The sequence below is a fragment of the Orcinus orca genome, chromosome 18 (assembly GCF_937001465.1).
Source record: "Orcinus orca chromosome 18, mOrcOrc1.1, whole genome shotgun sequence".
Classification (NCBI taxonomy): Eukaryota; Metazoa; Chordata; class Mammalia; order Artiodactyla; family Delphinidae; genus Orcinus; species Orcinus orca.
In genome coordinates this window covers 72,395,097-72,420,504 of record NC_064576.1, presented here as the reverse complement: position 1 = coordinate 72,420,504, position 25,408 = coordinate 72,395,097, and the positions used below count along the sequence as shown (strand labels likewise).

The 25,408-nt window shown below is 46.3% G+C and overlaps 1 protein-coding gene across 8 annotated transcripts in view; it reads left to right on the top strand.

Moving 5' to 3' along the window:
• Nucleotides 1–25,408, top strand: part of MTUS2 (microtubule associated scaffold protein 2) — a 496,786-nt gene that overhangs the window by 144,334 nt on the left and 327,044 nt on the right. For all 8 annotated transcript variants that reach the window (XR_007473089.1, XM_049701107.1, XM_049701108.1 and 5 more), the window contains one exon: nucleotides 21,387–23,840. Coding sequence is in view for 7 of the 8 variants with exons in the window: in XM_049701107.1 (XP_049557064.1) it covers nucleotides 21,630–23,840 (2,211 nt within the window). In the remaining variant the exon portion in view is untranslated. The remainder of the gene's footprint in view (nucleotides 1–21,386; nucleotides 23,841–25,408) is intronic.

Genomic DNA, 25,408 nt, shown 5'->3' with positions numbered 1-25,408 from the left:
GTAACTGTTTGGTTTTAGGGCCAAAAGGGAGCAGATATGAGGGCTGTGGGGGAGGAGGGGAGGAGGAGGGGGGATCAGGACCCCCCTGATCTCAGTCCCCCTGTGGGACTGAGAGCAGCCTTTACCAGATGGTGAGAGGGAGAGTGGGGGGTGGGCAGGGGACGGGGAGGGGCAGAGGGGACGGGGATGGGTGGGGGATGGGCGGGGGGAGGGAGGACAGGGGAGGGGCAGGGGGGACAGGGGAGTGGCAGGGAGGACAGGGGAGGGTCAGAGGGGACAGGGGAGGGGCAGGGGAGACGGGAGGGGCAGGGGAGGAGCAGTGGAGGGGCAGAGGGGATGGGGAGGGGCAGGGGGATGGGAGGGGCAGGGGGACAGGGGATGGGCAGGGGAGTGGCAGGGGGAAGGGGAGGGGCAGGGGGGACAGGGGAGGGGCAGAGGAGAGGCAGAGGGGCAGGAGTTGGTCTGTGCCAGCTGCAGGTGACCAGAACCCAGGAGAAGATTTGGTCTTGGGTCCTGGGCTTCCTGGCCCCTGTGAGAAGACTTTCTCTGGCCCTGGGCCTGGGGCTCTGGGAGGGGATGCCCAGCTCTGAGGGATGGTGTTCACAGCTCTCAACTGGGAAAGGAAGAGAGTCTTCGCCCTCCTGGGGTTAGCTGTCCGGCTGTCTTCCTGAGGGTGATCAGAGCTGTCGCTGCGTGCTCTCGATGGAGGACCTCACGGGAGGCAAGGGAGGAAGGTGGGGCCCTGCCTCGGCCTCCCTTGTGCACGGATGTCAGCAGCATTGAGACTTGTAGGCAGATTCCACTCCTGACACATTTCCAGCAAGGTGCTAAGAGTGTTTCTTTTGTAATTTGTATTTTTGGCAGTTCACAGCCTCCCCCATAGCTTGGTTTGTGCTGGACGTTTCCAGGACTCCGTTTGGCTGTCCCTCGCTGCCCCTCTGGGCCTTTAGAAGACTGCAGTCCTGGCTGCTTCTATTGGCACCTGTGTTACCAGGCAGACACAGCAGTGTCTGAAATGCCAGTGTGGCTTGGCTAGTGGCCTCCACTCCCCTTACTGGCTGGGAGCTCGTTGAGGGTAGGGACCATCCTATTGTCCATTTGACTCCCAGCACCTTGCACGGAGGCAGGAGAGCTGTTCTGCAGCGTCGGGGAATGGCTTTCTGACAAGGGGGCACTGTGGTAGAGACCCGAAGGTGACCTTGCTCACCTGTGTTCTGGGTCCCGTCTTTTCTTCTGAGACCTCACATGTCGATAACCTCCTGTTTCTCTCCTTGAGAGCTTCTTCCCATCAGAGTTTAACTATGTGATAGACACTGAGAAGCAAGTAAAGAAGAAGGAAAGGAAAAAAGAAGTTGGGAGGAGCAAAACTCTCCTTGCCCCCTGTCACTCCAGCCATGCCCTGTGGATGCTTCTCCTCTTACGCATCCTTCCCTTCTCACTCCATAGGCACCTGGCGTGAACTCTCCTGCAGCAGCCCCTGTTGGGGTCTCTCACCACTTGTTTGACATGAAACCGACGGAACATTTTTCGCCTTTTCGCTTAGCCGGTCGGCAGCATCTGACTCTAGTGAACGCGCCTCTTACAAACGCTGGGTTCTTTTGCATTCTGTCCACAACACCAGATTCTACTGCTTGTTCCCGAACCCTCTAGCTGTTCTTTCTCCGTCTCCTTGGTAGACTTCTCTTCCCCTAAAAGGGTTCAGTCCTGAGCCCTCTTTGCTTTTCCTTCTATCTGCTCACCCTGGGTGTTTTTTCTTTCTTATCTGTTTCTGTGGCGTAAATGACCATTGGCAAACTGAAGACTTCCAAATACACATTTCCAGCCAGCATCTCTTAACTTATCATCCGATTCCATATGGCCAATTGCCTTCCAACATTCTGACTTGAAAATCTCCCACATGTAAGGTCGGCGTGTCACAGCCTGACATTCTTCCTGCTGACTTTTTCTGTCTTAGAGACCCGTTCGCTAAGTCAGTGCTGGGAGTCGTCCTTGACCTCAAATCTTAGCCACCACCAACTATTGCCATTTGACCTCCTAAGTGGCCATGAACCTGCCCACTCCCCGTTGTCTCTGCTGCCCCTTCCAGCATCCTCCCCATGCTTCTTCCCCTTCCTGCGTGCTGCATTGTATCCCATCTTTGCTCAGGACATACCGAGTGGCTTTCAGTTCCTGGCAAACTGCACTTTCTTACCCTCCAGGCCCATCCATGTTGTCCCAAATGACAAGATTTCACTCTTTTTTTATGGCTGAGTAATATTCCATTGTATATATAGACCACATCTTCTTTGTCCATTCATCTGTTGATGGACACTTCGGTTGCTTCCACGTGTTGGTTATGGTAAATAGTGCTGCCGTGAACATTGGGGTGCATGTATCTTTTCCAATTAGCGTTTTCATTTTCTTCTGATGAATACCCAGGAGTGGAATTGCTGAGTCATATGTCAGTTCTATTTTTAATTTTTGAGGGACCTCCGTACTGTTTTCCCCAGTGGTTGCCCCAATTTACATTCTCACCGACAGTGTGCGAGGGCTCCCTTTCTACACATCCTCGCCATCAGCTGTGCTTTGGGATTGCCTTTCACAGGCGCCTGGTCCTCTGCAGTGTAGCCTGCACAGAAGGTATTAATGAGATTTCTCTTTAACACTTCTTGTCCTGGTTCAGTCCTCATCTTTTGTCTGGTCTGGGCCAACTGTTTATTCTGCTGCCGTGGTTTCTGGTCTCCAGTCCAAGTTACATAGGACTGCCTGACCTGTTGTCACCCTTCTTGTTTACAATTATGCATGGGTTTCCCGTGTCCTAGAGTAGAGGCCAAACTCCTTAGCCTGACATTTGCATCATTCAAGATCTTGGTTGTGAGCAAGAGAAACCCACTCTGAAAAGGAAGCAGAAGAGGAAGGCTGTGGCTGATACCTAGGTGATGGGCAACAGCCGGGGGGTGCACGTTGGTGCTGGGACAAGTGAGGCAGGCTGCCCTGCTGTTGCCCAACACACAGTCCCTGCTGCGCGGGTACGGCTGCTACAGCTCCTGCTCATGTGGGCGGCTCACGTCTAATCTTTCCATCGTCTCGGTCTTTGTGTCGTGTGCTCAAGGTTCAAAGTCCCAAGTGAGAGCATCCACCTGACCAAGTCAGGTTCACTTCCCTAGAGGGACGAGGGGATAAGGGGCTCCTGTCTTTTTTTTCTTCAATGGGTGGAGATTCCCTGCCTCCACCAAGGCCGACAGCATTGAGAATTGCCCCCAAATAGGAAGTTGGTTTCGTTCCTGGCGGCCAAAACCAAACATCCCTACAGCAATGTCACTTAAACATTTTTTGTCTGCAACCTAGAAAGGATGTGTGTGCACATATACACACACACACCTGCACACACACTCACGCACACACATGCTTAACTGAAAAAAGTTTCAGGAAACAATACTTACCCATGAAAATGTGATTAAACTGATCTTCTCTATTATATTCTCATTTTTAAAAGTGCAGGTCATGTGGCACTAAACTGATTCCAGTTTGAAAATCTTGCCCTACAGCGTTCTCCGTGTGGTATATTCAAAATACTCGCAGTGATAGTTTTATGCATGAAAAGCTTATTTATACACTAGACACACCTTTTCACAGTTCCAGTCTTTAAACAAATGTTTGCAAAGTAGATCCTTGAAGAAAGGCACTTATTACTTTGACAATGAAGGGAGCAAAAAAAGAACAAGAGAAAGGAGAAGGGGGAGGACAAAACACGAATTTGTTGTGTAATAAAAGCAGCAATCTGGGCTTCCCTGGTGGCGCAGTGGTTGAGGGTCCGCCTGCCGATGCAGGGGACACGGGTTCGTGCCCCGGTTCGGGAAGATCCCACGTGCCGCGGAGCGGCTGGGCCCGTGAGCCATGGCCGCTGAGCCTGCGTGTCCGGAGCTTGTGCTCCGCTACGGGAGAGGCCACAGCAGTGAGAGGCCCGCGTACCGAAAAAAAAAAAAAAAAAAAAGCAGCACTTTGTAGTTTCCAAACAGAATATCCAATCATACAATCAAAAAGTACCCAGTATAATAGTTCAGCATGTTTATATAGCTTTCCAGGAAAATGTAAATCAGTGATATTGCTAGAAAGCAATGGGATTTCAATTTTTGGTGTCATTTAACCAGACATGTTTCATCCAGCAAATATGAACTGAGAACCTGCCCCGGGTGAGGCCCTTTGCTGGGTGTTAGGAATGGTACAGAGGTGCCTGGGCTGGGCTCTTGGGCTCAAATTCTAGTCGAGAAGAGAAGACAAGGATGTAGAAAATAGTTGTGCCGGGTGGAGAGCGATAAGGATCCTGAGAAAGGAACAAAGGAAATGCAGAGAAATGTGGATGCCCAGTTCCTGAGGAGCAGGTTCTGTGGAATGAAGGAGGATGTCAGAGGCTGTGAGCCGGATTCCCCGTGACCTGGTGTCCGCCCCAGTGCAGCCCACGGGGCCGTGCAGATCGACACAGGCTGTGGACCAGAAGGGCTTTTGTGCAGTCAGGATGCCCGTCTTAGTCCCTCTCTGTTCCTAGCACTGGGCCACGTTGGCACAAAGTCGATGCTCGGTGGGTATGCAGTGAATGAATTAACCTGGTTTTGGCAACAGAGTTCCTATGGACAGTGGTGAGGGCTCAGCCATGAGCATAATGGCAGAGGGACCCTGCACAGTCCTCCGTGGGGTCCAGATGCCTGTGGGAGCTCATGGAGGGGGAAGCAGTGCGAGCTCAGCAGCCAGAGAGGGGCGAGGATTCCCAAACATGGCTTTGACGGCAGTGCTTGCCCATTCCCCCATCAGAAATCACAAGTGTTATCTGTGATCCAGCAAAGTTTTCTTGAGCACTTGTTATGCAGAAGGTCTGGAAAAGGAATCTACAGATGCTAAAAGGCAAGGGCCATGCCTTAAAGAGCAGCCAGGCTTTGTGAATGAAGCAGGGTAAAGCTGGGTGGGAGACAGACATCTATAGAAATGACTGAACAGTCAGGACAGAAAGGGCGGAAGTGAGGCTCCTTTGGAGAAAGTGTTGGCCAGCGCCCTCTGGCTGCAATTAGGTGGGAAACTTGGCTTTGGCAGGTGTGAACTGCGCATGTTATGGTCTGCGTGTTACGGCTCTCTAGTAGTGATACCAGTGTCTTGTAACCCTGCTTCTTCCTATCCCAGATTAACCTGGTCCTGTTAAGCTAGTACATCATATTCATCCATCCAAGTACCTCTCTGGACTCTTGAGACTCTGCTGAGCACAGAATCTTCTCTCCAGGAACTTGCAGCACGGAGATGGTGTTGGAAAGGAATCGTGCTGTGTCATCTGTTCTTCCAAAATGAAACTATTTCTGTGTCCTGGCACATGGCCTATAGTAACGATTTCTTTTTTTATCTGATTATAGCCAATTCTTTTAAAGATGAGATTCTGCCCAGGGGATGCTTTCACCAGTCCCTTCCTAGATAGGGAGTCAGTCTCTGGAACACAGGCTAAATATTTATTCAGTGTTGATGAGCTGTGCAAATTCTAGAATGGAGAGAAGGGTGACGACTAACCAGAGGGGAGGCGTGGCTGGGGCTCAGAATGGACAGAGTAGAGAGCAGGGAAAAGTGGAGGATGCTCAGAGCTGAGTCAGGTACAGCAGAACTCGTTCTTACGTCTGCAGGCATGACCCCCTCTGTGGCCCCCTCAAGCATGTAGCGATGAGTCTGTGCACATGTTTTTACTGCAGTGATGCAATACTACTACCATTTATTTAAGCCCCACCACGTGATAGGTGTGCTACAGACCTTCAAGCCCTCACAGCAACCCTACAAGCTGCTACTATTTTTAGCTGCATTAAAATGCAGATGAGGAAACAGGGTGAAATTGGTGAGTGACAGCACAGCAGAGGACGGCAGGACGGGATTCAAAGCAAAGGATGCCACATTTCTGTCCCTTACTCCAGGGGACCTGCTTTATGTTTAGGGCGGTCGTATGGCATTCTGAGAGGCCCAGAGATAGGCAGACCTTTATTAGCTCTTTCAGTGGTGATGCAGGGGGGCCGTGTCTTCTAGTAGCATGTGCTGGATAATTCGGAAACGTCCTGAGTTGCTACTCCAAAGGCAGCTGGAGAATCTTAAAATTTCATTCATATGCATCCACCACTCTCTTTTGAAATTGTCACTTCATTTTCCTAACAAGCTCTCCATTCCTTTAGAACCCTCCTGTTGAGTTCAGAATGCTGTCTGCTTTACCTGCTCAGGCCACTGGTGAATCAAGGGTCTGTTCTCCTCTGAGCAAACCAGAAATACGGTGCTTTTCCTCCTGCTGATTCAGCCACCGCTTCAGGTGTCCTGTCATCTCAATGCGAACAGCCAGTCTGTTGAGTTTCAGTGCATCTGATACCACGATCTCCTCAGATCTCATAAATTTTATTTATTTATTTAGGTATTGATTCATTCATTTATTATTTCTGTCTATATTTTGTTAATTATACTTTTTTTATTGAAGTATAGTTGACTTACAGTATTGTGTTAGTTTCAGGTGTACAGCAAAGTGAATCAGTTATACATATATGACTGATTTTTCAGTCTTTTCCATTATAGATTATGACAAGGTATTGACTGTAGTTTCCTGTGCTTTACAGTAGGTCTTTGTCGTTTATCTGTTTTATATATACTAGTGTTGAACTGTTAATCCCAGCTCTTGTAAATTTTAAATTTAAGCCAAGGAATCACTCCATAGATTTTTTTCGATGAGTTTGTAGCTTTAGATCTTCATTAAAATGGTAAAAAGATTCACGCTTTGCTTCAGTTTTCTTTAAATATTCCATAAGAAACAGTGGTTTTAAAATGTTTAACTTTTACTTTACTGTAATGGTAAAAGGCTTAGAAGAAGAAGCTGCAGTCCTCTGCCCACCCGTCCCCATTCCAGATCCTACCCCTCGGAGCAACCGATTTCAAATCATTTTGCTGTTTCTCCCGCTAACTCGGCTTCTGTTTCCCTTTTGGACATCAGCACTTGGTTTTTCATCGCACAGTGGAGAGGTCAGCTCTGACTGCACACTCCCTTCCCAGCCTTCCCAAATATGGGTACATCAGCAGAAACGTTTTACGTTATTACATTACGTGACATCTACTGATGAGCCCACTAGGGTACTATGCAGCTTTCTCTCCTTTGGGTTTTTCCCTAAGGTTAGTGAACACCGCATGGGACATCGCTGGGTACTGCCCAGAAGTCCCTTCCTCTTCCTCTTCGCTGGTGCAGCCTGATTTTGTTCTGATGTCCACCCCTTGGCCACTTGACTCAGTAACTCCTGATGATGCCAAGCTAGTCACCAGGGCCCCGTTCCCCTGCCCTGCGAGGGGTGGCCTCAGGGGTGCTTCTGGGAAGGTTTCTTTGTTCTTAGAGAGACAAGCAAGGAAGAAACAGCCTTCCCTATCACCTGGCGAAGAGAGTGTCAAGGGCCTGCCGGACACTCTCGCTCAGCGCAACTGTCCCAGCTCAGCAGGACCACCAGCTGCCTCTTTTTACTGGGTCTGCCTTCCACGCCTACAGTTCTGCTCCTGTCTGAACCGGTGCATCTCTGGGCCTGGGCCCCACCCTTGTTTTCTTGGGATTTTCTTTCGGTCCCCTGTCCTGGATCCCCTGTCTTCTTCATTTATGTATTCATTTTGCAGAAGCATATTCTTCAGAGGTTTGGGAAACAGATGTGTTTGAATTACTGTGTGTTTGAAAATGAATTTATTCTCACGCTTGATTTGATAGTTTAGCAGGGTATGGAATTCTAGGTGAAAATCATCATTTCTTGAAGTGTTAGGATTGCTAGGATTCCTGACTTCATATATTTGTTATTACTGTTCAGGGATCTGTTGCCAGTGATTCCGTTTATTTCCCTGGAACTTCTCTTTATTCCTGGTGCGTTCGGGGTACATAATGCTGTGCTTTGCAGTAGGCGCCATTTTATTTTCTGGGCCCTCAATGGGCCCTTATAATCTGGACACTTATGTTCTTCAGTGTTGAGAATTTTCTTGTTTTATTTGTTTGGTAATTTTCTCTTGTTTTTTCTGTTCTCTCTTTTTTCCCCTGCATTTCTATTAGAATTTAGAGCGCCTGCATTGATACCCTAATTATTCTATCTTTCTTAGTCTCTCCTTTTGGGGGATTCTAATTTCTGAGACTAATCGAATTTCTAGATTTTATCTTTAAAACCTTCTATTGATGGTTGCATTTTGTCATATTTTTAATTCCTATGAGCTCTTATATATTCCCAGACTGCCCCTTTCTATAGCATCTCATTCTTGTTTTATGGACACTCTTCTCTCTCTGAGGGAATTAATTAGAATTTTAAAAGGTTTTCTTCTGGCCTTCAGCTGGTGATGGGTAAACAGACTGTGGTCCAGCCATGCAGTGGAATACCAGTCAGCAATAAAAAGGAATGAACTATTGATACAAGTGATAATATGAGTGAATCTGGAATGCAATGTGCATTCTATATTCATATTAACAATGTTAATATAACTAACTATATTAATAAAATAATAATAATATGGTGTTATTATCTAGATTCATCTATATTAAAAGTGAAAGAAGCCAGATATAAATGGGTCCATGTACAAGGACGTAATAATGTACGGCACAGGGAATACAGTCAATATTTCGTAATAAATTTGTATGCAGTGTAATCTATAAAATATTGAATTACTATGTTATACACCTGAAACTAATGTAAGATTGATTGTAAGTCAGCTATACTTCAATTTTAAAAAAGGCTACATGCTGTATAATTATATTTGTAAAACATTTTGGAAAAGGCAAACTATAGGGATGGAGAATAGATCAGTGTTTGCTAGTGGGTGGTGGTGGGGGAGGAGCTGATTATGAGAGATGACGGGAGAGAAATCTGGGGGGTGGTGCAGCTCTTCTGCATCTTGATTGGTGGTTACTCTATGCATTTGTCAAAACTCAGAACTGTACAGTAGAAAGAGTGGATTGTATTGTATGCAAATTAGAACATACATTCTAAAAAGGTTTCTTCTGTTTTCTGTATTTTCTTTAATGCCTTGTCTCTTTTTCATCTGAGGCCTTCCTTATGAACCTTGTAGTTCTTAGCTGTCCATTCCTACCTGTGAGTGGGATTGGAATCCAGAGCCACGTGTTGTGCTGTGTACGCCTTTGCTCTTGTGGAGGTGTTGAGAGTGTGTAGGCTGAAGAGCTATACGACGTGCTCTCACACACACACGTACACACACACACTTGCGCAGGTGGAATTCCAGGCAAAGGAGCAGTAGTAATTCCAGTACAAAGAAGTAGTAAATTATTTTCCTCTTTTCCGAATGAGTTGTCTTTTTCTACTTCAATGCATCCTTGGGTTTCCTCTCCTTTTCTCGTTTCTTCTCTGGCCTCCTAGCTTCTGGTGGGGAGCGGAGAGTTTGCAGTTACTTTTCCAGTATCACTTTATTCCTTTCACGTTAATCAGAGAGCCTGGCACAGGTCTCCCCGCTCCCTTGCCAGGCTCTCAGGCTGCAGGCCTTGGTCTTTCCAGGCTGGTGCGACTCTACCTGCCTTCCCGTGGGGTTGAGCAGACCATTTCCCTCACCCCAAACGCTCCCAGGACCCCTGGCCAGGCCTGTCTGCCTGGAGAGAGGTTTTCTCCTGATTTATTCACTGCATCACGACTCTATTGACACCAGCCTGCGCCCTGGAGATTCCTTTGTCTCCACCCCTTCTGAGCTGTGCTCATACTTAGTTCGGAAGAGGCCCGAAGGGTAAACCTGGATCCTACTTCTCTGGTCGGGAGGGGGACAGTCAGTGTGTAAACGTGCTCCTGCAGCCTCGGAGAGCTGCCCAGTTAGAGGAGCAGTCCCCAGACACGGGTCAGGAGCCTTCCTGGACGCTGTCAGGACCGCGCGTTGGGGGGCCAGTTAGCATCATGGCTCCCTTTCCCATGCCTGAAACTGATGCACACATGTCCTGCATGTACGAGGATGTGATTGTGAATCACTAAATGAAAGTGACTAATTAGCTTTTGGGCTGTTTTATTGAAAAGATGAGAAGCATGAGACTTCATGGTATTTCTTTTGATTAAAATGGATGTTTGAGCATCTCATGTTATTTAAGAGTGAATTTCTAAACTGTGCTTTTAAATATTTAAAGCATGACCATTAAAATTCATCCTTACTCAGGTTTGTGCTTTCTGGGAGTGTTTGATTTTTGTTGCTTATGGAAGTTGTCAGGTTTGATCATTAAGATGCAATGCGTGAAGCCCCTGACCTATCCCGAAAATGCTAGCAAGCCGGCTTTCCACCCTGGGATTGTAGACTGAGTGCTATTCAAATACTCACCGCCATGTTGCTCTTTAAGGAAGCATTCTTGAATTTTGTTGGGAATCGTACGTTTTTTTTTTTTTTTTCTATTTTTCTTCAAGTTTTGGTGAAATGTTGGAGGAATCATACAAGTTCACTAAAGCAATATTACACATTCAGCTTGATTGTATAGAAGAACCAGTCATTCTCCCCAGCATAGATCATTTATTTTTCTTCCATGTTTCTAGGCCAAGTTGGTTCCTAACTAAGGAATATGTTTTTTCTTTTTCTATTTATCTTCATTTCTTTATCTCTCCCATAGAGATAAAGACATTCCAAACATGGTGATCAAAAATGCCTTATTCATTACGTAGTATAACTAATGAAAATACAGAGACTCTTAACAAAAGGCCCTGGCCCATGAACGTATATCCTTTTCCATTTAATTGTAGTTTTTTTGCAGTCACCGTGAAGTTTATTTATTTGCTGTCTGGTTGTTACAAACTTTTTTGCCTGGACTGCATCATGGTGTTAAATATTTAGCTTTATCCTTCTAGGTATCTGGCTCATTTGAGAGAAGAAAGGTTATATGCTTCTGATGAAAGATAAAGGAAATGCACCTTCCGGAAAAAAGTGGTTTGAAAGAGCCCTGTTTGTAGTGACCCAGCGCAGGCTTTTGAGCTGAAGGTGATTCTCACCTTATCCCTGATGGTGTGAGAGAGACTTCTCTCTTCCTTTCAGATAGCAGACAATCCCTGAGATTTACAGCCTGCAGTCCCGCAGATCAACGAGGGTCATGTGTCACACCCACCATGAATGCTGAAGTCCATTGCCAGGGTCTGAGGCACACGGAAGAGAGTCAAGGTGTGCAGCTCGAGCACGCCTACTGCTTTGAAATAAACGCACTTGGAGAAGCGAGCTCGAGCGGGGCCTGGCAGAGGAGTTTGAGAAGGTGTTGGTCCTGCCTCTCAGCTTGTACAAAGCCACCCCCCAGGCCCAGCCCGAGCCCCCAAGAAGCAGCCTCCCTCCTCACCTGCTCGAGCAGACTTCAGGATTCTCCCGTAACTGCCTGACCCAGCGTCCGCATTGCAGAGCAGATTGGGCCATAGGTCTAGTGGGGAAGAAAGGGGGAGGGTGGATTTGTTGGGAATATTCACATAAGCCATTTGTGGTTAGAAACGAAGAAGAAGGGAATAAACTCATGAATATTACAGTGTTATATTAACACTTGGGCAGGTAAATGCATGGGAGGAGATGCTCTTTTAAGACGCTCTTTAGAGTGTGTCCTCAATTGCCTTCAGGTGCCAGGCAGGTGACATAGGCTGTGAAGCAACCAGGTGTGAGTTCACAGGCCAGATAGCCACTGGAGAAGGAGGCAGGACATGCCTTTCAAACGAACATTGGAGCTCAGTCTTTTAAAAAGTGCTCCTCACTCCTCCGTAACTCTATAACCAAAACCTCGCCTGACTCAGCACTTGGGATGCCAGTGGAACCGCTTGTGTGTGAATACACTTCCTTTCCTGTAAGTCAAGAAGGATCTGCTTTTATCTGGGTTTGAAGCCTGTCTCTCTTTTCAGTCTCCTGTTAATAAACACAAGCCCATGCTAATGGTATTGGAAGAGTTTGGGTCTCCTCTAGTATTTTGTAGATGGAGTATTAGTCTTCAATAGATGAGCTTTTCTGACTTGTCTCATGAAGTAATGGCAGGGAATTTATCACCAAGTCTTGGTGGTCAAATTCAGCTGTTCTTGCTACCTTTTGAAACTGCCAGTCTTTTAAACTGGATGATGACATTTTCTTCCTTCACCAGAACGGATAAGTCTTTGAGTTTTCTTCTGCTAAGAATATAGGGATTGCAAGGAGAAATGAGATCCACAGATAATCCCATGCCTCATTTTAGCAATTATTTTGCCCCCTTTTGTCAGAAATGCTTTTGAGAGCAAGCGGTGTTTGACAGATTGAATCTTCCAAGTGGCTTCTTTCCCTTAGCCCTTCCCCACTGGGGGAGTAAGAGGTCAAGGGATCATGGGGAAGAAAGGGGGACCTGTGACCGCAGCATCACACACCCAGTACCCAGACCTTGAACGACGCAGTACTTCTGGTGTACATGCGTGTAAGGTGGCCAGCTGGAATCCTTGTAAAACTACACACACACACACACACACACACACACACACACCCCTTCATCAATTGCAAGAAGGGGCGAAGACCTCATTTTCTCCAGCCTCTCAGCTGCAGTTCCTGCCCCCCTCCTTGTCATCATGTGGTCCTGAGTATGTCTCTTTAACAGCATATTCGAGTACACCCTGCCTGGCCTTTATTACCGTTGTTATTAGTTGCATCTGCATCATATCCCTTTTCCCTCAGCAGATTACCGTTTCTCTGAGGATCAGGACCTTTCATTTATGGATTTATTTCCCACTGTTCCTCGCACTGTGTTTTTTATTGGCTGATGGTTATAAGTTGGCTCCATCTCAGAGCCCTTTCGAGTCCTGTGTCCACGAGCCCTTGTTTCCCTGGCCTTCCCGATGCCTGAGGCTGTCAGGTCCTTGAAGGGATATGAGGGGCCTGCCCTCCTCCCCCTGCTGTGACAGGTCGTGGCTGGGCGACTTTCAGTCAGTCCTGAAGCTTCTCTAGGCTGCAGTTTCCTCATAGAAAATGAGAGGGTTAAACTCATTAATGTCTCAGTTCCTTCCCACTCAGTGATTCTGTGATGAATATGTGCTCGGTGAGGCAATTACCCAGAGAGCCAAACACATTAGGAAGGGTTCAGTTATGCTACCGTATTCATGAATTCAACAAAGATTTGTTGGGGTTTATTGAGGACCTACAGTGTGTAGCACAGCCTTCTGGTCACGGGGGACCAGTGGTGAGGGGGGCTTATATGATCTTCATCCTTGTGGAGAGTATGTTTTACTGGGAGTGGAGGACAGTGAACGAATAAACACATGGAATAGCTGGGACAGACTGGGAAGGAAGCCGTGGGGGTTGTGACAGGGGACAGAGGATGAACCTCAGGAGAGCCTGAGGGGGGCGCAGCCATGCAGAGAGCCTGGCATTGGGTGCCAGGGAGCGACAGTGGCAGTGCAAAGCCCGTGGGGAGGCTGAAGGGGATGGTGAGGAAGGAGAGTGTGCGGGAGGGGAGAGGGGACCACGCAGGTCAGAGCAAGAAAGCCATGGAGTGTGTTTGTGGTGGGGAGGGGACCCCATCTGACTGATGTGTCAAGATATTAGTCTGGACACCTTGTGAAGGGAGAACGGCTCTTCAGAGAAGCAAGAATGGAGGTCGGGAGATCTGGTGGGCGATTTGTAAGTAGCTTATATGGGAGATGATGGTGGCAGTGAGGATGGAGAAAAGTGAATGGCTGGGATGAGCCGTGGAAGTCCATCTGATACACTCTTGCTGATGGATGGAGCTACAGGAAAGGGCCAAGGAAGCTCCAGGTTTCCAGCTTTGGTCATGAGGTGGGTGATGGTACCAGTAATCCAGGTAGGAGAGACCTGGGGGGGCCAGGGAGACCTGGGAGGTCTCTCATCTGGCCCTAATTGCCTCGAACAGTCCTTAAAATTCTAATATCTCATTTTCTCTTGATAAAATCTATATTCTGGAAATAGCTTGTCTCTCACGTTTGCCATTAAAAATAATGGTTAAAAAGAATTTCCCTTTGGAGATACACACACAGCATGAAAGAAGGGATACAGATAGCCAAACATCATATGAAATGGCCTGTAACTTCCGTAGACGTAAAGTAATAACAAAATAAAGTAACAAGATTTTGTTAACCTATTAACTTTAAAAATTGAGGATTTCAGGGAAGCTTAGCCTGGCGGCTTAAGAGCATGGGCTGTGGATTTAAATTCTGGCTCTTCCACTTACTTTCAGAAGTTCTTTAACATCTCTCTGCTTTAGTTTCTTCATCTGTAAAAACAAGATAGTCAATTCTAGCCGTAGGGTTGTTATATGGATTCAGTGCAGTAAAGCACTGAAAACAGCACCTGGTAATGGTAAATGCTATTCAAGTGTGGAAAGTAAGTTCCTAGTGTTGAGCGAACTTCATTCCATTAAAAAATGTTTTTGAATCCCTGCCATGTGCCAGCTACTGTTCTGGACTTGAGAATAGAGTGGTGAACAGGGATTTCCCTGGCGGTCCAGTGGTTAAGACGCCATGCTTCCAATGCAGGGGGCGCGGGTTCGATCCCTGGTCAGGGAATTAAGATCCCACATGCCGTGTGGTACAGCCAAAAAAAAAAAAAAAAAGAGTGGTGAACAGAGGGTGGGGAGGGGGTCGCCTGCTCTCCTGGAGTTTATACAGGAGGAGTGGAGGCAGATAATAAACAGGCAGATAAGCGCCAGAACCAGATCATCTGGGGTGGTGAGAAGTGTTTTCTAAAGAGGGCGCCCATATGTCCAGTTTGTACTTGGTGTCTTGGCATTCTGTCTGGCTTAGCATTTTTGAACTCTCAAAAGTGTTCCAGTTTTATACAAAAACTTGTACATGAATGTATTTAGCAGCTTTATTTATAATTGCCCGAACCTGGAAATAACCCAAATGTCCCTCAACTGGGGAAGGCATGAACAAACTGTGGTACGTAGCACAGAATCATATTTAGCCGTAGAAATGAGCGAGCTACCGATAGACCCCCGGTCATGGTGAATCTCCGATGCCCTGTGCTGTGTGAGAAGCCAGGTACAGAGCCTGCGCACAGTATAGTGACATTTCAGTGACGTTCTGGAAAAGGCATAATTGTAGGAACAGAAATCAGATCTTGGTTGCCAGGGCCTGGGGGTCAGGGAAGGGTTGGCTTACAAAAGGGGGGATTTTGGAACTCGTGGAACTGTTCTGTATCTTGATTGTGGTCATGGTGGTCACAAGACTGACTACTTTTGCCAAAACTTGCAGAACTGTACAGCAAAGAGGGTGAAATTTACATATGTAAATTATACTTTAATAAAACATGGAAAAAATTCCTAAGCAAGAAAGGAAACAGTTTCGCTATTTGAATGGCAGACGATCTGGTCATTGGAGTTATGAAGAGTTTTCGGAGAGCAGTGATGGAGCAGGAAGCAGGGAAATAGAGGGATAGAAGGAAGATTGACACCTTTTTTCTTGAGGGCAATATGTATTCATTCAACAAATAATTATGAGGCACCCATTATGTGCCAGGTCCTGGCATATAGTCTGGGCACAGATTGTGCCTGTAAATAAAATAAAAACCCCTCATGGGGCTTAGAGTTGTGTATTAAAATGCAAATGTGCATTCCTGTTTATATAGTGAGTCTACCTTCAGGAATATATTGTAAGGAGGTAAGGGAGGGGCCGTAAAGATATGCATTCAGCAGTGTTCTGTGAAGAATTATTTTAAAAGGCAAAAGCTGAAAACAACCTAAAGTCTGACAATGGGGGATTGGTGGGTAAATTATGGTAAAAGTGGTCATTAAAAATGATAAAGTATTTATTACATGTATTTATGTGGGGAGGTGTCTGTGATACACAGAGTATAAAACTGAAGGTAAAATACTCATTTCCTAAGTATTAAAAAAATCTGGGATACTACACATTAATCTCTGTTCCTTGGGGTGGGAGTAGGGGACTTTGGTATATTTTTTACTTTTTTTTTTACACACTGAAGATCCATTTTTTTTCAAATAATTGGCAATCTAAGTATTTCCATTTGGGGAAAAAATAACTTAAGACAAACACAAAACAAAATAAATATTAAACATAATAGGCAAGGAATGAATACCCTATATTTTCTGAGTGAAATTCTGTTCTAGAAGGAAGGATTTGTTTTTTAAAGGAGAAAACAAATGCTTTTTGTTGGCAAATGCGAATGAGGCTGTTTTTGGAGAAACATGTGACATTTTTCTTGGAGAAACTTAAAATATCAGTTAGTTTAATATTTTGCTTAAATGTCAGATTAGTCTAACCTTTGAAAAGTCAGGTTACCTCTTTTCCTGGCCCTTTATAAAGGGGGAAAGAGAGCATTTCGTTTATGTGTATATTCTTCTTCACTCTTTTTACTCAAGGTAAAATAAAATAGCCTCTACTAGCTAAAAAAGAAAAAAAAAGATGTTTTTCTGAACACAGTTCTGATTATACATTAAAAGAAAATGTGATGTACTACTCATGATATGTACATAGATAAGGAGAGTGAAGCAGGCTCCATGGAGCGGTTATATTTTTAACATAATTTGGCACGTTTTCACAGGATTCAGCACCACGGATAGCTACAGAGTCCCAGAACATTTCGTTATCATCCCCCAACCAGTGATTCAACTTTTAATCATATTGCAGTGAAACTGAACTTGTAAAGTTCATTCAGTCTGTGGTGCATCAAGTTTTAAACTATACCTATACCTGTTGAGAATAAATATATATAACATTATGAAACGTATAAACATTATGAAATAGGACCCAGAACCCAGCTATTCCTAAATAATATGAATAAATAATATGAAATAGGACCAAGAGCCCGGCTATTCCTAAATGGTTACCATGGCCAAAAGCATAGAAGAGTGATAACCACAAAACTTTCTAAAGCAGGTGAATCGATTGACTTGTATGTAAATGTTTGCAAGTCACTTCACATAAAACTATCCTTTTAAATGTGGTGGAACATCATAGACCTCAATATACGCTCATTAAAAATGTCAACTAAACTTTGAAAGTTGGGATTTTGACTTTTTTGCATCATTATTATATTTACCATTACATTTTGGGTTCATAGCCTATACATTTCTCTGTATCCCAGAGTTCTTCTGAAGGATTATTTGTTGCATGGTAGGAATTGTAACTGGAGCTTCTTTGGCAACTAAATTTTATTAAGTCAGATGGAATTGCCTTTACATTCAAAGGCACAGGGCTTGAATATTTATGTGAAAATTCACAACTGATAAAGCATTCCACAGCAGACCTGGCAGCTCAGGAAGACTGTATGCAGTAATTTTTCAATCTTTTAAAACCCATGCCTCCTTTTTTTTTTTTTTTTTTTTTTTTGCGGTACGCAGGCCTCTCACTGCTGTGGCCTCTCCCGTTGTGGAGCACAGGCTCCGGATGCGCAAGCTCAGCGGCCGTGGCTCACGGGCCCAGCCGCTCCGCAGCATGTGGGATCTTCCCGGACCGGGGCACGAACCCGCGTCCCCTGCATCGGCAGGCGGACTCTCAACCACTGCGCCGCCAGGGAAGCCCTATAAGTCTGGATTTTTATGATCATGTTTGTGCTGGGGTGGGAGGGATGTTTATCTCAGTAGAGTACCCTGGAGTGAAATCCAGATCCAGAGAAAACCTCTTGCCCGTGTAGATTCTGTGACTGTCTTCTGGTGAAACAGTGGTGCTCGAGGGGGGAGGAGTGAATCTGTGCAAGAAGGGAAGGAAACAGGAAACATTACCTCCTGTATATAATTTTGCCTTTTATAATTGAAGAAGGTTTTAAAATTTGCTTTTCCTGTCTTGTGTGAGCTTCCTATCCTTTTTTGGTTTCTGGTTTTGCTTTTCTCTCCTTGTTCTTACGATAGTGACTTTTCCTTTTATTCTCCCCTGTGATCTGTATAATTTCACCAATAGGCAGCTTTTCTTTTACGGCTTCCACTTTCTGCATGGATTTTCCTTTCCTGCCTCTATCCCTGCTCTGTCACATCTTAGCTGTGTGACTTTGGGAATGTTACCCTCTCTGTGTTGTCATTTCCTTACCTGGAGAGAGAGAGAAAAAAAGCAAGGAGATGTGAAGATCTGTTTCTGGAGGCCATTACAAATATTAAATCGTTTAACTTAAATTAAAATTAAAAATTAAAGGAATTACAATTTAAAACTTAAAATTTACAAACATGTATTAGTGCTGAGAATAATGCTCGGCCCCTAGAAGGTTCTAGCTTTCCATCCTCTTTCCAATGAACAACGTTTATTGTTTACTGACAGAGAACATCTGTTATGTAATTCTTAAATATTAAGGTACAACTCTTTCTAGCAAGATTTTACACCTGCTTGTCACTCTCTAGCACTCACATTGTAGATTGCAGCGTCTGAATGCTCCGGTTTGGTTTGTCACTGCTGAGAAGAATGCACTTATTTCCTTCTTCCAGCCTCGATAGTTCAAACCCAAGAGGGCTCTTGGCTTCATGCTTATAATTCTGCCCACAGAGAATTAGGGATGCTTACTTTGCCTGGTTGGCTCACATTTATGGAATGTCTTGCTCTCCATGACTTTCCAGGACGCCCATTTCCCGACCCAGAGAGCACGGTGTTCTTTTAAACTGCTGTCTTAATGATTTGCCTACATGCTTTTTGTATTTCTGCCCAGAGGCACAAGGAAAGCACCTTGAAAACTGAATAATGAAAGAAATATGGATGCTTTGAGACTCCCCTCTGTATCAGGGAATGGAGGCTGGGATCAGAGTGTCAGCACCTTGGTTAGGCTTGAGGCTGGACCTGGGGGTACCACTGGCCTACTGAAGACAGGCCTGGAAGAAGGCAGAGAAGGAGAAAAAGAAAGCAGGATCCAGGGCTGAAGGGGGTGGGAGGATGAGGACCTGAGTGCGACAGGGACAGAACGGAAGTGCGGCATAGCAGGGAGATGAAAGCGCAGACCTGTGCACAGGTGTGTGTATTTGGACAGGATTCTACGAACATGGGGAAAGGAATGGAAAGACCTAGATCAGGATGTCACTGTGCCTTGTGTGGGGGGCGGGGGAGGAGGAAGAAGGGGGAAATAAAAAAATAACTGACCAAAACCCAGCTTATAGGAAATGATGTCATTTATGGAAAACGTACATGCTTATGTACAGATGCAAACAAACGAAAGGAAAAGAGAGCTCCATCAGCTGAGTTCTTAGGGGTGCCCATGGGAGGCTGTCAAGTGAAAAGTTAAGTTGGGAAGATGGGGGCTGGGATGGAGAGGAGCGTGAGGGTGGCTGCAAGTTATTGGTGATTTTTCGGTCCTTTGGTTTTCTTGTTTATTATGTTATTTTGTTTTATAATAGACACATACAAATGTACATATATGTAGATATACATATATGGTATATATACACATGTACATGTTTAGTATATGTACAAATATACATGCATGTGTGGATATACACACACACACTCCTTTGAATGTGTGAAGTAGCATATGTAACAATGATGAAGGGAAGACAACTGGGTTGCCACGTAACCTATTTTGGTAGAAATGTAACAGTCTCCCGTGTAATGTGCGTGTGCACTTGTGCATGTTTGCACGAAGCAGAGGAAGGCGTGGAAGGCGGCTGTTCACTTTGATTCCCCACTGGGGGAATTGGGTACGAGGCAGGACCTTGTTACTTTTAAAGTCTCCCATCCCCAGGGCCTAATGAATGCATTCATCGTAGTGGATAAAACAGTGTTAGCCTTGAGTGGTTTACTGATGATCTGTGAGGCTACTTTGGTAGAAATTTAAATACTTTATTAGAGTTTAATCTCCATCAGGGCAGAAATAACATTGATCTTCATCATTCATCTTGTCATGGATTCATTCACTCATGCTAAGAGTACATATTAAGTTCCATATAGATAGATAGATAGATAGGTAGATAGAAAGATAGATGTGCCAGGTATTTAACAGTATTTTCTTTGATGCCTAGCACATTTGAAGTTTTCTTTTTAAAGTAAAAATATAGGGTTTTTGAAAGTTCATCATAGAAGGGCCTGATCTAGTGGATCAGGAAGGCTTCCTGGAGGAAGTAGCATTTAAGCTGCAAACTGAAGACTAAACGGGAGTTTGTTGGGTGAGGTCAGGGGAGGATTCCATATTCCATGCAGATGGAAGGGTATGTGCAAAGGCCCTGAAGCAGGGAGAAAGGAACATGGTAACGTGAGGAATGAGGAGTGTGGCTGCAGCCTAGTAAAGGAAAGGATGAGAGGAAATGAGGCTAGAAAGGTATGTAGGGGCTGGATCATCCAGGACTCGCAGGCTACTAGAATTTCCTCCAACTTTTTATTTTGAAAAGTGTCAAACCTATACAAAGATTGCAGGTGTAGTCGAGTGGATCCACCTGGATTTTCAAATTGCTAACATTTTTCCATGTTTGTGTGCTCTCTCTCTCTCTTTCACACACACACACACACACACACACACACACACACACACATACACATTTTTCTCTTTGTTGACCGTTTGAGAGTAAGTTACAGACAACATGTCATGTTAACGAGCATGTCATGTTTAATATCATGTATCTTCCAGGAACACAGATTTTCTCTGGTATAATTGTGATACTGTTACACACCCAAGAAAGTTAACATTGATTAAATACCTTTACCCAATAGATTGTCCACATTTAAATCTTGAATTGTCCCAATGTTCTCTGCTAACGTTTTTAAAACTCCAGGATCCAGCAAGGATCATGCATTGTGTGCAGATGTCCATTGGTGTTTGGGGGGCAAGTGTAGCCCAGCTATTTTGTAGAATGCCCACCAATTTAAATTTGCCTGATTATTTCCTCATGATTAAACTCAGGTTGAACATTTACAGCAGGGATACTCTCATAGGGGATGTGAGGCCTGAGAACTCCCTAACATCCGGAGCACATGATAGCACTTTCCATAATGATGATGTTACATTTGATGGTGTCTACCAGCTTTCTCCACTGTACACATGAAATTTTCCTTTGTAAGAAATAAAATAATCTGGAGGGTGGTGCTTTAAGATTCTGTAAATATCCTGTTCCCCAACAATTTTGCACTCAGTGATTTTAGCAACTATTGGCATCCCTCATCCAAGATAATTGTTACTCTGGTGAATGCAAAGTGGTGATTTTTCTAATTGTCTAATTTTTTGTATATTAGTTGGTATACTGTGAAGAAGAGCCTTCCTTTCTCCTCCGCTCTTTTTAATCCGTATCAGTATGAACCTGTGAATTTTTAAAATACAAATTTAAGATTTACTATGTATTTATAATCCACTTCTAACATGAATCGTTTTGATGTTACAGTTTCCCATATTTGGCCAGCAGGAGCCCCTGTCTAAAAGGCTTTTGAGAAGTAGTACCTGGATTGAGTGAATGAAGTAATAGTAGGAAAGTGATGAATAAATCTGTGTTTACCATGCTTCTCTTTTCTCCCGAGACTCTATATCTGTCAATCTAGCACGCTTTTCTTTTTATTTCTCTCTAGGTCTCATGGGCTAATTGGCTCTCGTTCAGCTGGAACCTAACAGAGAAGTCATCCTGCTGTGTATCAAGACAATGCCCAGTTTTAAAACTGCTCTGAAAATGATGAAGACAGGATCGCCCAGTGATGCTGTCAGGGGGCAACAAGCAGCTTGAGAATTCCCTGTTCACCAGGTAGCAGCTTGAAGGAAGCCCCTTTCCATTAAGGAGGACTGCATGGCAGGCAGCCCCCACTGAAGGCTGGAAAATGAGTGTCCCAGTGGCTCCTAAGAAATCATGTTCCACTGAGTTACGGGACAACAGAAATGGAGTGAAAAACAACAACGAGAGCGTCCTAAGTCTGGGAGACACCAATGCGAACCCCGTCATGTTGGAGGTCAGCTCCTCTCCTGATGAGCCTGTGACGTGTGCCCTGACAGATGAAATTGGAAATGCAAATTCAAGGGGGCCAGAAAGTAGTACCCGTGTCCAGAAGGAGTTTCACCCCCTTCAGGGCTTTTCGAAGGCATCTCAGGTTGGCCCTGCCAGCCTGAAGGATTTTAAATTTTCTCCGATGGCTCAGAGAGAACGGAATGAAGAGCCCATGCTGGAGAGAGGCACAGATCCCCTGCAGGCCCCTCGGGGTCTTCCGGGACAATGTCAGTCAAGTTGGAGGACTGTCACAGGTGAGGCCAGCCCAGAGGTTTCGGCTCAGAGGGAGGTTGACGTTCCCCGGCATGTTCCCAAGGATAAGTTGGCCAAGACCCTTGACAATGCGGAACTGAGGAGGCATTCTCTGGAGAGAGCTGGCAGCTCTGCCGTAGCAGTGGACATGCTTACCAAGGAGTGGGCTGGGGGCCTGGCCTGGCCGCTTCCACAGCCTGCAGTGCTGGGGTCCCCAGAAGTCCCCCGTCCGGTACCCAGTGGTGGGGGGGGGCCGCAGAAGATGGGGGCAGCCCCTTCTCCAGGGCTGGCTTGTCTTCCAGCTGATGGTACCTCAGAGGGAAAGAGCTCACGTCATCCTAAACCATCTACCTCAGTAATCAAGGAGACCACCCCCTTAGAGACCCAGCCGGATGGGGGACAGGTACCCAAAGTTAGCACCCAGAGCACAGAGCCTTCCGCCCACCCAGAGTGCGCTCCCAGTTCCTCTCCAGCCTCGAGAGATGTCCTGAGGAAGCCAGAAGCACAACCAGGTCAGGGAAAGCCTGAGCCTGAGATGGAGCTGAAACGTGTGCAGCTCCGGGCCGCACAGGAGCTCCCGTCCGCCCAGGCGGACGGGCTGGGATGTCCTCAGGAGGATGGCGTGTCATTCCCAGGGAGAAAGGAGCCGTGTACGGAGGGAGCACAGCAGGAAGCCTCAGCTGTGGCACACAGCGGGCCCCACCCGCCGGCTATGGGAAGAGGCAGGGGCGAGCAGGAAAAGAGCGGTGAGGAGGGGTCTCTCCAGCCCACCCCCAAGCCGAGCCCCGCTTCCTCGGGAGCTGCTGGGCATCAGCCCGCGGGCAGAAGTTCACCAAGTGCAGCTAGGAAACTGGGTGAAGCCCCATCTAGCAGCGTTTCACCCAGGGATGGTCACGTCGCTTTTGTTCCTGGTGATCTGACTGACAGCAGGCCCTCAGGTGCCAGAGAGGAGAGAGGGGTTCTGGGCGGTGGGAACGGGGACGGCGCTATGGTTTTTAACTCAGATCGTTCTGTTGGAGAGAGCGGAACTGGGGTCCCTGAGCCCCCCGACCCTCCAAGCAGCAGCTCAGAAGCCGGGGAAAGCACAGAGATCGCTACGTCCGTTGCTGAGACTAGGAACCGTCTAGAGACTGCAGTGAAGACTGAAAGCACCCCCCAAGTAAGGGCAGATTCTCTTCCCGGAGTCCCAGCGCCCCTCCACCCAGAGACAACCATGAATGTGGCCCGGCAGCCCGTGCAACCCAGCAGCCGTTTTCCGGACTTGGGTGCCTTGAATGTGGACGCGGGGGTCCCCCCGGCCGCCCCGCCTTCTGCCAACAGCTCCAGGTTGTCACACGCTTCCCTGAAAGTGCCTGACAAGAACCCCTGCCCTGGTGGGAGCCCCAAGCCTGGCCTCACCCGTCCCGAGGACACACCCGCCTCACAGGAGGGAACGGAGGGCCCCCAGGTTGAAAAGACGGAAGAAAGGGCGGATCCCCGGCCCCTTGTTATGCCCAAGCCCAAGCACGTGAGGCCCAAGATCATCACCTACATCCGGAGGAGCCCTCAGGCCCTCGGCCAGGTGGACGCGTCTCTGGTTCCCGTGGGGCTACCTTACGCCCCGCCCTCGTGTAACATGCCTCTCCCCAAAGAGGAGAAGGCGGCAGGTGGAGACCTGAAGCCGGCCGCCAGCCTCTATGACAAGTTCAAGCCAGACCTGCAGCGGCCCCGGGTGTTCAGCTCCGGACTGGTGGTGTCTGGGATCAAGCCGCCGGGACACCCCTTCAGTCAAATGAGTGAGAAGTTTTTACAGGAGGTAAGAGAATGCCACTGTGATACGGTCTATAAGTTGAACGTCCTAAAGTTTGTTGTGTATTTTCTATGAATGGTGAAAACAGAATTTCCTCTCTTAGCAAATTGCAGACTCTGATGGATGTGCTTGTACAGAAATGGACGGTTTTAGCTAGAGGAGGTCGTAGGCAAATGGACACTTTCGATGAGAAGAGTTTGATGATCAGATGAGATGGAGCTAACGTCTGAAGAGAGTCATTTAAATTCTACCTGACATAATGCACAAAAGTTAGATAGGTGTGCGTTCAAACCGGCTTCCTTGTTTAAATAAGGGAGCATAATTCTTCTAGGTCAATGGAAAAAAATCCAAAATAAATATATTGTTCAAATTAGTCAGACTTCATCCTGTGAGGGGGAGTATTTCCCTTATGGGAGAATCTTGTATTCGTCCATGTCAAGAGCACAGTGAGTAGAAAATAATGTGTTAGGCATGGGCTCTGTTTTAAGTCAAAACAGTAGTTACAACTAGCATTTAGTTGAGTGTCTACTATGCATTGGGCCCACAGAACATCACATTTAATCTTTGCCGGTCTTCACTAATCCTTGCAGTGATTCTCTGGAGGGTGGGATTGTGGTTCTTATCATTGTTCAGATGAGGAAGCAGCCTTGGAGAGCTCTGAGTCACTCATCCAAGGCAGCAAAACAAGGACGGCACTGAGATGCTCGCCCACACCCACCCAGTCTCCTCACTCTGTGGCCCCTCTCAGTACTGGGGCGCTATGGCGAGTTGTGCTCCCAGAGCTCAGAAGGAAGGTTTTCTCTGGATGCAGTCTCACGGCAGCCAGTGATCGATTAAGAGGAAAGCAGCATCAGATCGTTTCTCTCCCCAACACCCTCCACGTCTGCTCAGGCCACTCAGAACACGGGCTGGAGCCTATAGGATGCTCAGCTGTTAGGATGCACTCGATCTGGCTCCTTTACTTCCCGACCACCTCTCCTTCCTTCACTCTCTCTCTCCCTCTGCTGCCTCAGGGCCTTTGCACTTCCCTCTGCTCAGAATATTCTTCTCCCAGATATCTGAATGTCTTTCTCCTTCATGTTCTTTAGGTCTCTGTTCAATGATCACTTCATTGGAGACTTTCATTTGTAACAGTTCGTTAAATAAAGTAATTTTCTACCCTCCCCCCTCCCCCAAACAAAAAGATACCCTAGATTTTTCTCTGCAAAACACAATTGTGAAAGAAACTATTTGGAGATGTAGGCAAAAATCCTGTTACTGTTCTATCTCTTCGACCCTTAATTTTTTTATGTATGTTTCCTTTCTTTGTTGCTTCCACTCTCTCCATAAAATATACAGTAATGTCTATATTAGATGCACATCCCCCCAGATATTCTCTATTCTTAATCCTGTAGAAGCCACCCCAAGTTGCCAGGAAGTGGGATAGTATGAGTGTTGGTGCGGCTTTAGTAGTGCTGAGGGATTTGGGGAGACCCCGTTGGTGTGGGGACAGCAGTGCCACTGTGCACCAGCCTCTCTGAGGACCATTTCCTGCTGTAATCAGAGCATTCGAGGCCCAGGTCCTTTCCTCAGGC